The following is a 16,466-nucleotide window of genomic DNA, read 5'->3' on the forward strand; positions in this document are numbered from 1 at the left end:
TTTCTTAGTCTCTAGGCAGAAGCACAACTGTGAACTTCAGTCTCAGCTTTTTCAACTGTTCAGTTATCCTCACACCCGACAAGATTAGGTATTTGTGACCTAAGGACTTTAGAACAGCGCTCCACCTACTTTTCAAGGCAAGTTCCTTTTCCTTTCATGACAGAGTATGGGGGCATCAAGTTCTAAGGTTTTTATACCTCCAGACTTGAAGCATCTTCTCTTGAAACTATGAATAAACACTAACTTCCTATCTGTAACAACAAGGATCAGAGAATACATTTTTTTAATCTTTCATTTTGTTTCTATGGCTCCATTTTCCTAAAGCCCATGCCCGTTGTGTTTGCACGTTTAAACAGTTCTTATAACACTTTTCTTGCTGCTAAGTCACTTCAGTCATGTCCGACTCTGTGCGACCCCATAAACGGCAGCCCACAAGGCTCCCCCATCCCTGGGATTCTCCAGGCAAGAATACTGGAGTGGGTTGCCATTTCCTTCTCCAGTGCATGAAAATGAGAAGTGAAAGTGAAGTCGTTCAGTCGTGTCTGACTCTTTGAGACCCCATGGACTGCAGCCCACCAGGCTCCTCCGTCCATGGGATTTTCCAGGCAAGAGTACTGGAGTGGAGTGCCATTGCCTTCTCCAATAACACTTTTCTTAACTCCATCTAAATGACAGCATCTGATTCATTATGATTACTACCTGAGTTCAAATCATAGGGCTGTCAGTCACTACCAATTGGGTGGCCTAGAATAGTTTTCTTCTGTAAACCTCAGTTTCCCCACATGTAAAATGTATATAAATAAAATGATGTGTCAAAGCCTGCAGTCAAATGCTCAAAGCAAAATTCATTCTCTGTTCATTCATCATTTGACAAATGTTCACTGCCTGCCTAGCATTATTAATGTCTTTCTCTAACTTATCTCCAAAAAGATAAATATCTTAAGTACTACCCTCAAAAGCATTGCACTTAATAAGTGGGAAGAAAGCTACTTAAAGCTATCAAATTTTCATATATTTCAAGTTACAGAAAGCATGGTTAAAGAACCTATCAGATTTAAAAAGCAGTTTTCAAAAAGACATTTTTTTTTTTAACTAGTAACAAACACGACAACACAATTACTGTTTTTGGATTTACTTTGTGGTTCTACGATGTAAGTTACTTATGTGTCAAAAAGACTTTGTACAAAACTCAAGAATAAATAAAAAGGAAAAGGTAAATACTGACAAAAGTAAGTGCCTATGCTGACACACTTATGTCAAAATTGCCTTCCTGTCACAGAGGAATACAAGGTGCTGCTGATGGATTCTGGAATATGTGAAAGCTGCTTGTTTTTAAAGTGTGAAGGAGAGGGAGGTAAGGGTTAAAAATTGAATTGTAACAGCTCTGTCAAATGTGAGATACCATGATCTGAAGCAAGTCTACTGCAGTAGCCTCTCACCCAGACTTTTAGAACTTCTTTTGTAAAACACACTGGTATGGGTTGGCCCATGATAAGTCTATGTAATAAAACAAATGAAATCATCATCCTAAATGAAAATTCTTATTTATAAAGAAAATCACAGGACATGTAAAAGTGATTTAGAATGCAAAATAAAAAAAGAAATATGTTCCAATTTCCAGTGTGACAATGGACACATTGTAGTATAATGTGCCCAAATCAACACTTCTATTCTCAAACTAATGGTTTATGTAATTCTACCTGTAACAAAAACAACAAAAAGAATGGTTACAAAGGGTTAAGGGATGAAGAAATCAGGGTATTATTGTTTTATATGTACAATTTCAGTTTGGGGTGATGAGAAAGTTCTGGAAATGCACAGTAGTGATGGTTATACCACAATGCGGATGTACTTAATGCCACTGAACTGCACACCCAGAAATGGTTAAAATGGTAAATGTTATGCTACATGCATTCCCCCCCGCCCCCGACACACACACAAAATTTACTGTTACTAGTCTTAAAAATGAAAACATAAAAGAATAACGTGTTACTTGTTATAAATTCTTGCTCATCTAGGCTGCTAATAAAAATTCCCCAAAGCAACGAAGTTAAAATAGGCACCCCATTACATTAAGCAAACCACTAACATAACAAAAATATTTTGCCATTGTAGAAGTACCTTAACCACGCCAGGAGGATATACCTATTAAATTTTATGCACATACACAATTACGGCCAAGATAACGATAAATCTGTATAACCACAGCCAAACGGTAAAAGAAATCACGCTGGGGGTCAATACGTAATGCAGACCTGAAACCCTTGTTCCTACAGAATTAGACTTGCACGCAATACCCGGTGTGGAAACAAAAGGGCTGCGAGAACGCAACCTGTGCTTGGAGTCTCCCCACCCTCCCCCTTCCCCCAGGTTGGGCCGCGTTCCGTTGGCTTACCACCAGGCCTAGGACGAGGGTGCGGACTCGCTCTCCTATCTCTGGCGAAATGTCATTGCCAAACTGCTGCAAGGTAGTGAGGAACCGTTTCAGCTTGCTGAGCTGCCTGGCGCCGCAGGCTGGGGGCAGCTGTTGATTAGCCAGAGACGAGGAGGAAGAGGAGGAAGGCCCGTTGCTGAAGCCGTTGGGCGGCGACGGAGCGCCATTCAAGGCAGTGGGCGAATGGCTCGTGCCATTGGTTACTGTCGAAGGGCGCAAAATCAGAAAGAAGAAGAAAACGAATAAAACAGGTCAACAAGAAAATCACAACTAAGGGTCCTTCCCTTCCAATCTGGGGACTTTGAGCCATTTCAAAGCTGCGGGGTGTTTGGTGAGATGCTTTGACGTCAGAGGGTGGCCAGGGGCTCGGGTGCTCCATGACTCCAGGGGTGGACCCCTCGCCCTGCAGGAAGACAGTCTGCACAGAAGCTGGTAATCAATGGCGGCTGGCTGGGGCGCAGGGCCAGCCCTGCCTCCCAAGCACGCATATGCCAGCCACCTGAAACGCTTCAAACACAGAACAAACAGCATTTTGGATGTCAGCTTTTTGTCACAGGCTTACATCAATGTAACAGAACTATTCCTTTCTAAACGGCTCCCCGAGAGAAAGTGTACATTTGGTGGAGACTAAATTTATCACTGGACATTTTAAATCATGTTTTGTACACACAACTGACAGCTGTGTTTATAGAAAGAGTACTTTCAAGTTTTAACCTTATACCACCCAATTAGAAGGCTATTTTCTCCCCCTCATATTTCTTAACCACTTCTTTAAGGAAAACACAAATTTTATGTAAGAAGCCAAAATGGATATGGTAATTATTGAAGTTATTTCTAGAAACCAAAAGGGACATCTCAATCCAACTAATAGCATGGATAGGCGGTAACTCAGTGAACTCACTCGATAAAATTTACTTGAACATCAAGGTAATAATCTGTAAGAACTAGGGTAGAAAAATTTACACATTTCTCACCAAAGAAACTATTGACTTTATCATGGTAGATATTTATCAAACCCATCTTTGAAATATAATTTTGATAAATGACCTCCATTGATAGTTTGAAGATGTTTTAAGTACCTTATCATTCTTAGAAGTTTCAAGAAAATAAAATGGTCTTGTCCCAAGTGAGGACCAGAGCTACCTGTCAAGAAATGATATCTCACTAGGCCCTCTCACAGCAGGCATACGCCTATCACTGTGAGTCTGGGTAAAAACAAACCAAATGCAAGCTGACAGGGTTACAACTTGGCAATGTTGCAGCCCCCTGCTCCTTACATGTTTGGAAAGGCCTTTTAAATGGCAGTGCAATCGTTCATAAACAGCCTGGATATCTCTTTTGCTGATCCCTTATACACCCACAGATCTATTTTTGCTTATTAGTTATTTTTCATTCACATATAGATTTCAGGGCGCATGGTCTGTAAATATTAGTTTCACAAATCTTTGATGATAGTTTGACCAGGATTTTCAGATCGATGAAAACAAAGCTCATCCCTACTAAAACATACAGGAATGAAAGGGAAGTTGGTATTCTGTCAGAATAGTCTGTCCTTTCCAAGACTGACACAAAACGCCGTACACTCCACTGGTTCAGAACACAAGTCCTGAGCCAAGCTGAAATGGAATAAACATTTAATAAATGTCTGACAGGTTCAACACAAGAAAGATGCTCCTTATTTCAAAAAGGTTTCTGCATGCTTTGGTTGCATAAAACAATCCCCCTTTTAACTTAAGAATGTAGATTTTAACATTATTTGTAAATAATGGAAGAAAGTGGTATTAGAAGATCAGAAGGAACCTGGAAATAATTGCAGCCTAGTAAAATGTTCCAAGTCAAAAGGAGCAAGCTAAAATGGGATCTTAATTTATGCATAAGACATTATGCTAGATCTTCTTGTCCCTTGATTTTTATTTGCAGAAAACAAGATTAATTTGAACTTGAAAACAGAAAACGCAGAAACGTCTACTTACACGTAGTTGGTGTAAATGAACTCGTTCTGGGAGCCCCTTGAGTTGTTGGGGGAGGTGGCATGGTGGGAGGAGTCAGCCTGGATGGGGTCTTCACATCCACAGGTGAGTCTGGCATCGTGGAGTGCTTCTCGGTACGATCTGGAGGACGCCACCACGATCATGTTATTTGACTCTTTAAGCACCTCGGGGTTTTCTTTTTTTTAGCACCTAGGTTTTATCAGTGGGGCTCATCTTCTTTTACAAGCAAGGTAACAGAAGAAACCTAGCATCTTCTGTCAATAAAATAGGTCTATCTACTGAGGCTTAAATCAAGACTTTATCATGCAAACCCCTCTGAAGAAGGTGTAGCACAGATGGCAGGACCTCATTTCTAACTGGGTAATTTTACATCCTATTGTTATTTCTGGCTTGGGCAGATGCTACCTTTGGTAGTGTTATATGCAACAGCACAACTTCACTTGAAGCTGAAGCCAACATAGCAAGATGTAAAAAATAGACGAGGAAGTGGGCCAGTAATGAAGCCCTCAGGCAGCTCAGAAAGTACACAAATCTGAGGCTCTGTTATGCAGGTGGGATCCTGTTAGATGCTGATGTTCTGCGATAGCTCTTTCTGTAATACTTGCCATCCCCTTTCCATGCTTAGTTTTCCAGTCTAATAGATGAAGCAGGCTATGTCTCCTGGTCATAACCTCTCACTTCATTTTTTTTTTCTGCCCTGTTTGAAAAATCACCACTACATAAATGTCACACAATGAAGTTATTATTGACTTAGAATTTATGAGTTTATGATCCACCATTTAAAAAATATGTAACCAATACTTCAACCAACAATCTCTGGCAGAGTAAGAATGGAAAAATAGCAAACTGAGAACTCAAAAGAACTAAAGACCCTCCTAATATTTTTTTATGAGTATGTGACAGGGAGAAATTCCCTGACTACCCAATAAGGTACTTCAGAACTTTTATACTAAGTGTATTTTTCTCTTGCAATTTTAAACTTCTCAATCTAATCTACTCAGAGAAACAGATCTCCAGTAAAAAAAAAAAAAAGGGTGTTTGCTTTTTTTTTAAGATGCAATTTTCTACCAAATATGTGTACACATGCACACATACCCCCAAAAATGTTTCTGAAGTGCCTCTTGCAGCCTGAGGCACAGATATCTACCAATTAGACTTTTTGAAAAGTAAAATAATATAGACTATTCATAAGAATGGGTCTCTTAAAACATCAATATGATCACCATAGTGAAAAACTCTCAAAATTACTTGTCAATTATTAAAATGAAAAGCTCAAATTATTACTATGACAATTCCAAATTGACCTCACCTTTATTCAAAGCAATTTTGTTAAGACTTGGGATGCAACAGAACATAACATTTGAAAGCTGAAATAGCACAGATACCACATAAGGGAAGGTGTAATAAAAGAATCAAAGTAATCACCATTCTAATAAAGAGTATTTTGAAAGATGAATCAGTGAACAGTAAGTACCAGGATCTCTATTTCTTCGTCTCTACTGCTGGCTGAATAACAATGACTATTCCCTATAGTGAATAAGTGTTCCGAGTGGAATGATGGTGAAATACATGGAGAGCACCTCTACCTTTATCTTATTATTAAAAACTTGTCCTCATATGCTATTCCAGAGCGTCTTACAACCAGTGCCAGTGAATACCTTATTCTAGAGAAAAGTAGAAGTTAGGCAGGCTCAAAACTACTTCTTTGATAGTTAAATTCATTGCACAGTCTACTCACCTCAACCAACCTCAGCAACAAGGGAATAAATAGCTTTCCACTTATGCTGCAGCTTAGGGAAGAGGTACAGCAGCGAATACAAGTCTCCCTAAATAAAGGCAAATATTTCTCTCTTGCCAAGGAAGGAAGGATAAAGGCAGGCTTGCCAGAGTCGGCTGGGAGATAACAGTGGGAACTGCTGGTCCATCTGGTTTGCATTCTGCTAACACTCACACAGAGCTGTTAGCGAAGGCAGTCCAGACCCACAGATTTGAAGCACGTGGTGGCACAGAGAAAGGAAGGGGGGGGGAGGGGAAGTGGGAATAACAGAAAATAAATAAATAAACATAGCAAGCAATAGAAGGGAAGACGAGAAAGAGGGAACAGAACGAAAAGGCAGGGAGAAAGGGGCCCGAGGTTACAGTGGACAGCTTCAGCATCCCTCCAGGCAGAGCCTTGGGAGGAAGTCACAGGGGACAGCTTCAGCACCCGGAAAGGCTGAGCCTTGGCAGACACGGGCCCTGCCTCACCTTGATGCAATTCCTGAGCAAGATCTAAACTTGAGGATATATCCTACACCCACTTTTTACTACTCTTTCTCCAACAGCCCGCGCTAAGAAAAAAGGGGATGATGAACTATCAAGCTGACAATGGGTTTCCTCTTCAGACTCTTTTAAGATAAAACTTGCGTTTGTCTTCTGCCCAGTTTTAGAAGACTTTTGATACATTCGCAATTTTAATCTGAACGCCTTTCGAACACCTGTCTTGGTCCACTTATGTAACATGATTCCTATGCAGAATTTAACCATAATGACAGCAGTAATTATTATAAAAGGTAGATGAACAACTCTTTTTTTTTTAATTTCTGAAATGTCATCATTTTAGGAGCAATAAGCACTAAGCCAGTGAAGAGCCAAACACACCACTTCTAACAGTAATATACACACTTTCACCAGAATGTATGTACATGTGTATGTGTATTTAGGATTTTGACATCGGCCACATTTCTGTGATGGTTAGTTTCACTCTGATGAAAAGGAGTTCCAACCCAGAGGTCCTACAAACTTTGACAAAGTGGGACCATATGTAACTCATTCTGTGCTGTTCACTGCAGTCAATCCAGAATTGAGATAGATGGTGAAATAACCAGCCAGGCCTAAGCCATACATACACACACAAAAACCCTCTGGAGCAGAGAGATGCAAGTAAACTCAGAAAATGTGTTTTAACTATGCTGAGTTCTGTTGCATTTGCTTTGGATTATTTTTTAAAAAAACATTCTGAAATATATATTCTTGAAATTTCTATAGCAAACAGTAAAAGAGCTATGATTCAATCATAGAAGTATTTGATTCCATTTCAAATTAGAGGATATAGTAAAACCAATATTAAGCTATAATATTTCTTAAGCAGTTTTCTAAGTCTATGAAAATTATATTGTTCTTGTATGTAATTTCTATTTTTAGTTGCTGTGGGGGAAAGCTGACATTTATTGACACAAAATGATAAACCCAAAGAGAAAGAAAGAAAAAAGTTATCAGATCAGTAAATTATGTATTTTATAAAAGAATCATCTACCTTAATGATTCACACCATTTCTAAACAACATCTTCCCTATATGGTAAGTTTTCAACTCACATGGCAAATATCCAGCACATATGTACCAAAGATGCCTGATGCATGGAAGGAAATGTGGTATATATAAATACATTACTGATAGCATTTCAATACCCAGTTCAATGTCAGGGCCCTCTAGAAGTGGTATGTTTTCCATTTCCTTTTTTGTTGTTGTTATTTTATGTGAAAAGGTATGGCATAATCCGCCATGGCACTTATTTTGCTTTTAGTTAGTTCAAATAGTTCCAGATGTGTTTTTCAAGTATGAAGAACAGGCATTCTGCATTCCCCTTGTTTACATACCACTCTAGAGATAATTGGTGTAAAAGAGTTCAGTATTGGTATAATGAATGGTATAACATTTTCTATCAGAGTTCATCACATCAGTTTTAAAAGAAGAAATATCTGTTTCACAGGTGTTATGGACCGAGGAACTTTTCGGTCAATTAGTAGTTAGTTCAGAGTTAGTCTTATCTGGGTATTAGTTAAGAAAGCTACAAGGCACGCACCAAAGAGGATTACGCCCAAGTGGAACCAAAGACCAAGGTACTACTAAATGGAAAGGCAGGAGGAAAAAGCTGGCACAGAGTTTAATTTTTATTTCTCTGGAAAATGTAGCAAATACGGTTCTGACAATGGAGCCATTTAGTGCTTCCAGTGACTGGGTGTGAGATGTTACAAGCAATTGTCTGCAGACTCGAAAGGTAGCCGTTCCAGCCTCTACAACACCAACACCTCATTTCCTTGATAAACACCTCTGGCAACACTCATTCCTGCTCAGAACCCTTCAACAATGCTTAAGAATAAAAGTCAAATGCTAACATTTCAGCCGGATGCAATTATACAGTGGGAAGGATATTTATTAACAGCGATAACAGAACTTCCAAGTTAAGACAGACGTGGTTGCAAATGTAGACTCTCGACCATTAGCAGTGAGCCTTCAGGCAAGTGAGTTACCCTGAGTGAGTTACTCTTCCCTGGCAGCTCAGCTGGAAAAGAATCCACCTGCAATGCGGGAGACCTGGGTTTGATCCCTGGGATGGGAAGATCCCCTGGAGAAGGGAATGGCTACCCATCCAGTATCCTGGCCTGGAGAATTCCATCGACTGTATAGTCCAAGGGGTTGCAAAGAGTTGGACATGACTGAGTGACTTTCACTTCCACTTTCTGTTTCCTTTTCAGTCCCTCTTAAGAACGGGGATGCGATCCTCTGCTGCGACAGGACCCCACCACAGTGCCTACTCGTATCAGGCACCAACTTGTGTGAGCGTCTTCTCTTTGGCCTTCCTCTCCATGATCCATTTATGGCTTTATTTCCAATGCCTTTTCCCAATTGTATGCTCTGCCTATGTAGGGCACCTTGACATTACTCCTTGACTTTTCTGCCTTTCTTTATAGAGCTTTTGTTTCCTTTATCTAGAACATGTCCCATCTTGTACATTACTTACTGCTCATTATGGATTCCACATCCTCTTAAAGCTTTCCCCAGCTGCCCTACATATCAACAGTATCAGGCTTCCTCTACATCTCTCTTAGCATTTATTATAGCCTATCTGTACAACATCTGTATATGTGACTCTGTATTATACACTCAAACACCCCAACCAGTGATAATACTGACAGTAAGCAGTGAAGTGTTAGTCACTCAGTCGTGTCTGACTCTGTGGACTGTAGCCCGCCAGGCTCCTCCGTCCATGGGATTCCCCAGGCAAGAATACTGGAGTGAGTTGCCACTTCCTTCTCCAAGGGATCTTCACCACCCAGGGATCGAAGCCAGTTCTCCTACATTGCAGACAGATTCTTTACCATCTGAACTAACAGGGAAGTACAGTAAGCAACTTGATAGCAATTTAAGTGCCTCCTTAGGAAGACGTTTAAAAAATAAACACAACCATGGCTTTCATCACTACTCAGGTGGCGCTAAGGATAAAGAACTTGCCTTTCAATGCAGGAGACATAAGAGAGGCAGGATCAATCCCTGGGTAGGGAAGATCCCCTAGGAAGGGTAAGGGAACCTACGCCAGCCTGAAGAATTCCATGGACAGAGGAGTCTGGTGGACTTTGGTCCATAGGGTCGCAAAGAGTCAGACACAATTGAAGCTACTTAGCATGCACGCATAGCTTTCACAAGAAGGAATGTTAATTCATAACTTTTACAAACCCAGTCCCTATATTATAGCCAGTTTAAAGACAACAACCCTAATTCCATGGCAAAAGACAAACACAGAATCATCAACAGCATATAAATACATGAGAAAATGGAATGCAGGTAATAAGTAAAGATTACGAAAATCCAAAATTCAGTTCAACTGTGCCACCACCTTACATAGACAAAGTGTAAGGATGACCTGTTACCTCATGTCTTACCATGTGTTATGTGAAGATATTTATTTCTGATATTCAAATTTGATCTGACCTATTATCTAGTTTAAATACATTGGGAATGTCCCACTGACTGCAGAATAAAATATAAGCTCTTTAGCTTACCTTATGTCACAGATAGTGCTGAGTTCCTTCTCATCAGCTTTTATCCCGGTCTTCCCTGCGGAAGAGCCCCGATTTTGTTCAGATACACAATTCTTACGGGCAGATTCTGCTTGTTTTATATTACTCAGGTTATCACATTCCCCTTATCAGCAACAGGTTTCAGAGGTGAGAGCTGTGCTCCAATTATGGACAATGGGTCATGAAGGGAGGCCTATAGAAAAGGTTCTAAGAAAGACTTCCTAACCCATCAAAGAGAAGCCAAAGCAGAAAATACCCCTTTTTCTTCTGTCTGAAAGTGATTCTTTCACTTCTTTGGAGTTTACTTTTCTTATTTATAAAATTCAGCATCTTGGAATACATGACCTCAAGGATCTTTTGAAAACTCTAATATTCTCTAATTTCTTTCTCCACATGTGGCTCATGATAATCTCAAACAAAAAAGAGACTACTCAGAAAATGTATTGACAATAAAGTGACCACCAGACTTCCTCTGTTTACATAAACTTCTATGTCCACAAGACTCTGCCTGAACAGAAATCTTTTTCCAGAAACATTAAATATCTAGCTCTTGTTTTTAAATACGATTTTCAATTCTCATTACTAAATCTCTGTCAATGATTTGGTCACAAAATAACTGTACAAATGTCCAAATTCCTCTGTTTAAACTATCATCAAAACACTCATTTTCAAAGCTCAGGTTCTTGAAAGCGTCATCTACACTCACTTTCCTTATTTCCTTTTCCTCCTTACATGTACTTGGAGTAGACACCTATAAGACCCCTGCCTAGAAAGTTTCCCTCCCAGCACAGGGACGTGCCACGCCCTCTAATCTCATAGCTACCTTGGGAGTCACCATGTTCTTTGATGACCTCATACCCCAGCTACCAGCGGCTGGCCCAGGCACAGCACTTAGTCTGAGATGGGCCACCTCAGGAAAGAAAATAACTCCAATCCAGAGGTGAAAATCACACAGTCTGCTGCCTTTCATGTCCAGAAAGCAGCTGTGTGTTGGAAAAGAAGGCAGCAGGCGGGAAGAGACCAAGAAATGACAAGAGATTATCCTGATGGTGCCTCACAGGAAACGTGCTCATTCTACTGGATTCTAGTTGCATCTCTAAAATTCCTATAATTTGGATCTTCCAAACATTCCTAGTCAATCAGCCCCTCCTTTACCTAAATCTTAATTTGAGCTGACTTTTTACTTGCAACCAAAGAATCCTGAGTAAAATAACCCTGGACTATAGCATCAATGTATTCTCCTCCTACTGAAACTTCTAAATTGTCTCTTATTAATCCAAGAAACACCTGTACCATTTATCTGGCATCTTTGTATCAGCTGATACTGTACACCACTTCCTTCTTCACGAAACATACTGTCCTCTGGACTCCATTATTCTAACATTCTCCTCATTTTTCTCAGGCCTCCCTGCGTGTTCTTTCTCAGTCTCTTTTAAAAGTTCACTCTTTGACATCCCTATGATAACTACTCTATTTCCCCACAGTGTTCCTCTTCAAACTTTCACTCTATACCTTTTCCTTAGTGACTTCATTGGTGCTGTGATAGTCACACCATGGCCATTATGTGGATGACTTGTACATGTAACTCTAGCACTAATATCCCTTCCAAGTCCTAGAACCAAATATCTAGAATGCTACTCACTTCAAGAGGCTGAATTCAAACTCTTATAAAACTATCCTCTCACCTTGCCTAAGCGACACTCCATTGAATGGACTTTCTGATCTGACAGTTCATCTCTGATCCATTCTCCAAATCACATCCAAAGACCTTTTATAATGTTAAGCATAAAGTCCTTGTGTCTTACTAGGATGCAGAAAGACAGAGCTTTGTGACTTATCTGGCTCCCATGTACCCCCAGCCACCTCTGAACTCTTTCCTGAATTACTACGGCCTCTGAAAGCCCCTGGGTCACACAGGGTTCCACTGCACCGCATCCCTTAGCTGACATACTCTTCACTCCACCACTGTCTGCTTAAGTCCACCACTCCTTTAAAACTCCATCTGGGTCTCACCTCAGCTAGTGCGTGCTAAGTCACTTCAGTCGTGTCCAACTCCGTGCGACCCCATGGACTGTAGCCCACCAGGCTCCTCTGTCCATGGGATTCTCCAGGCAAGAGTGCTGGAGTGCGTTGCCATGCCCTCAGCCATGGGATCTTCCTGGCCCAGGAATCGAACCCACATCTCTTACATCTGCGCAGGCAAGTGAGTTCTTTACCTCTTTGTCACTTGGGATGCCCCAGCACAACTCTCCTATCCTGGGCTGTCCCAAAAACTACCCTATATTTCCATATTTCACTCTCTAGATCATCTTATGGCACTGATCGCATTTTATTTAGAACCAAGGTCAGTCTCTTCCACTAAACTGTAATTTATTTAAAGGAAATTATGATGACATATTATTTGTTTTTATAGCCACAGTGCTTGACACATAAAAGGTGCTCAATAAATATTGTAAATGAATATATATTGCTATAAGGCCATGATGCAGGCAGATGGGATAGGGTGTCCTCGGAGGAAAAGAACCAGATGTAGCTTTTTGACATAAGAGAAGCCATTTTAGGCCTAAGCCCTTTTGTGACCTAAGCCTAGACATGATGTTTGTCCCTGAACAGGTCTCAGTGGTAAATGATCTTCAGGGAACAAAGAAATGCAGAACAGAGGAAAAGCAGTCAAGAAGCAACAGTTCAGCAATAAATCAGAGTCCCAGCTGTTCCTCAAGGGATACACATAACCATGTGATACACATCTTGGAGTTATTCTACGGGAACTAAGACTTCCATCCTGGTAAGGATGGTAGCTACAGTTCAAGACACCCGAACCTAAGGAAAGATGATTCTGACCTTTTCTGACCCTCGTGACTTCAGTCAATTAAAGCTTGGATTCTGTCAACCTCTGCCCCAAGTCTATGCTGAGTTTTTAAAAATATTCATTTACTTATTTGGCTGCAGTGGGTCTTCGTTGTACCACCCTGGCTCTTCACTGCAGAGCGCAGGCTTCTCTCTAGCTCTAGACGCAGTCATTGCAGCACAGCATGTGGGATCTCAGCTCCCTAAGCAGGGATCAAACCCATATCCCCTGCATTGAAAAGTGGATTCTTAACCACTGGACCATCAGGGAAGTTCCTTTATGTTGAATTCTTCTCTGTTCCAGTCCTTCATGAATATGCATGTAGCTTAAAATTCCCCCAATTTTGCTATTCGGGGAGACACTGCTTTGGATAAGATCGCTAGTGTTCTCCTTACTTGCTGCAAGTAATAAATCCTTCCTTCTCCTGGTTGTATCTTCTGCAATACCCACCAAGAGGGGAACCCAGTTTTCAGGTAAGAATAAGGCATGCCTTTAGTTACAACTTTGAAATACTAGAACTTTCAAGAAACATGACAAATTTAAGATACAATCTTCTACACCTTTTATCCATCCTTAAAAAGTCCTAAAAAGAGTATCTACACTCTGAAAACATTAAGTAACGAAAGATAAATCTTTGAATTGGATTACTGAGTTTACCAGTTTTAAAATATCTTTCAGTAATCACAATATATTTCCTAAAGCCTTTATATTAGAAAAGGAGATGTGTAAGGCAATTTATACACATGACATAGTCTCCAAAGGCTCCCTTTTTTTTTTTTACAATAATAGTAACAGTATAGTCATGTATCATACACATATATATTCAAAAAAAAGGCAAAATATATTATGAACTCAAACCAATTTTTATCGTATTTCAAAGTTTTTCTGTTCTTGTCTATGGATGGTAGAATCATAGATTAGTTTTAGTTTCTTTCTGTTATCTTTCTTTTATTTAAATGTTATGCAATAAACATGTTTTATTTTTACAAGGGAAAAAAAAATCCCACAAAAACCCTTAGGATAAGTCAACTAAAATCAAGTAATTAGGCACTACACCAAATTCCCTGCATGCTTTAATCTTATTTTAAAATCTCACTATGAAAAAGTACTACAAAGTTGCCCGTCTTCTAAAAGGGAACTGAGGACAAGAGGAGATAATCTGTTTGAGGTTACAAGCTAGAACTTACTCCAGGCGTTCTCAGAGTTCACTATCATCTACAACTACTGCTATTTCATACAAGATCTGGAGTTTTATATAAGAATGTGTCTTGCTATTTTCTACAAGAAACATTCAGTAAATATTATATCTAGAGTTAGCATTATACTGGAACTGCACCTTCTGAAACTACCGTACTAGTCACTATAAAGAAGGCTGAGCGCCGAAGAATTGATGCTTTTGAACTGTGGTGTTGGAGAAGACTCTTGAGAGTCCCTTGGACTCCAAGGAGATCTAACCAATCCATCCTAAAGGAGATCAGTCCTGGGTGTTTATTGGAAGGACTATGTTGAAGCTGAAACTCCAATACTTTGGCTACCTGATGCAAAGAACTGACTCATTAGAAAAGACCCTGATGCTGGGAAAGATTGAAGGCAGGAGGAGAAGGGGATGACAGAGGATGAGATGGCTGGATGGCATCACTGACTCGATGGACCTGAGTCTGAGTGAACTCCGGGAGTTGGTGATGGACAGGGAGGCCTGGTGTGCTGCGATTCATGGGGTCGCAAAGAGTCAGACACAACTGAGCAACTGAACTGAACTGAACTGAGTCACATGTAGCCATTGAAAATTTAATTAATTAAAAGTAAATAAAATTTTAAATTTAATTCCTCAGTCACACTAGTCACATTCAAGTGTTCAACAGCCATGGTGGCACGGCTACCATATTAGAAAGCTCAGTTATAGAGTATTTCAGTCATCACAGAAGGACAAGGCAGGGCTCAAAGAAACAGCTCTGAAATGTTACCCTAAGAAACAAAAGCTCTGCAATAGGAGGCCATGGAGGTGACATGTAGCCTTAAAGTGTGGGGACTAGGGGAAGGAAGGAGAGCCTTTGGTCTCATCCGAAACACCTCCCAGTCCCATTCAGATCTTTCCTTGATTTATAGGTTGAACTCCAGCTTATGATCTTGTCTGATGGTTAAAAGGAAAAAAATGTTTGAAACCTAGTGACTAAGTAAAGTGAGCTTTGAGGAAGCAGGAGGAGAAATCATGCTCAGTCCAGGTAATCAGTCAACAATGGGATAACTACGTTCAGGAGAACGAGGCCACGAGTTCGTCCTGGAACAAGCCGGTTAGCAGCTGCGTTAGCAGCTGGTCCAGAAACTGGGATGACTACCTGAAGTAGGACATCAAGGCATTGAAAGAGCATGAGGTGGGATGCAAGATGAAAAAAGAATGACTAAATCATGATTTCTAGTAAAATACTTCAAACATTTCTGGGTCCTCTCTTACAGGGACAATGCATCTCCTTGCCCTTCCTCTAGAGTGCTTCAGTAGCTCCCGCTTGATACGTTCATCCTGTTTCTGAAGTTTCCCTAGTCACAGTGTCAGCTTCACAAACGCAGAAATTCTGACTGATTTTGTTACCTACAGCTTCCACAGCCAGAGAAGGCAATGGCACCCCACTCCAGTATTCTTGCCTGGAGAATCCCATGGACAGAGGAGCCTGGTGGGCTGTAGTCCATGGGGTCGCTAAGAGTCGGACACGACTGAGTGACTTTACTTCCACCTTTCCTTTCATGCACTGGAGAAGGAAATGGCAACCCACTCCAGTGGTTTTGCCTGGAGAATCCCAGGGATGGGGGAGCCTGGTGGGCTGCCATCTATGGGGTCGCACAGAGTCAGACACGACTGAAGCAACTTAGCAGCAGCAGCAACAGCAGCTTCCACAGAATTTAGTAGAGTGTCTAGAACAGTAGGCAAAGCAGGTAAAGGTTTTCTGAATGAATGAGGAGAGAACGTAAGCTAGGAAGAAAGCAAAGCAAGTTTCTGACAAAGCAGGCAAAGATATTACCAGTCATTTTATGGCTACCCAGAGGGGAGTACAGGAGAGTCAGCAGGCAGGAGACATGCTGAAAGCACATATTCACTTCAATGGAATAGGCCCCAAACAGACTAAAACTGTTCACTCATTTTTCAAAAAAGATGACATGCAGGCCATCAAGAGAAAGTGCTATAAACATTAGTAAGTACCCAAATGGTGGTTCTAGTTAGAAAAAACAATTTTAATATCATAAAGTATGGAAAGAAATGTGGGTCTTATGAATACTGGTAGACTCCAGGCATTACTTATATGTATAAACCCTTTAGAAATGTCATATCTCCCATGTCTGTTATCACTGTTACTCAAGTGA

The 16,466-nt window shown here is 40.5% G+C and overlaps 1 protein-coding gene across 16 annotated transcripts in view; it reads right to left on the reverse strand.

The window, feature by feature from the left end:
• The window catches only part of RUNX1T1 (RUNX1 partner transcriptional co-repressor 1), a 157,448-nt gene that overhangs the window by 61,233 nt on the left and 79,749 nt on the right, over positions 1-16,466 (reverse strand). For all 16 annotated transcript variants that reach the window (XM_086335243.1, XM_086335247.1, XM_086335258.1 and 13 more), the window contains 2 exons: positions 4,408-4,545; positions 2,396-2,637 (listed from right to left, as the gene is read on the reverse strand). In XM_086335243.1, coding sequence (XP_086191369.1) covers positions 2,396-2,637; positions 4,408-4,545 — 380 coding nt within the window. The remainder of the gene's footprint in view (positions 1-2,395; positions 2,638-4,407; positions 4,546-16,466) is intronic.

This window comes from Bos grunniens, chromosome 14 (assembly GCF_055505025.1).
Source record: "Bos grunniens cultivar Pamir isolate PY7600 chromosome 14, Bosgru_T2T1.0, whole genome shotgun sequence".
Taxonomy (NCBI): Eukaryota; Metazoa; Chordata; class Mammalia; order Artiodactyla; family Bovidae; genus Bos; species Bos grunniens.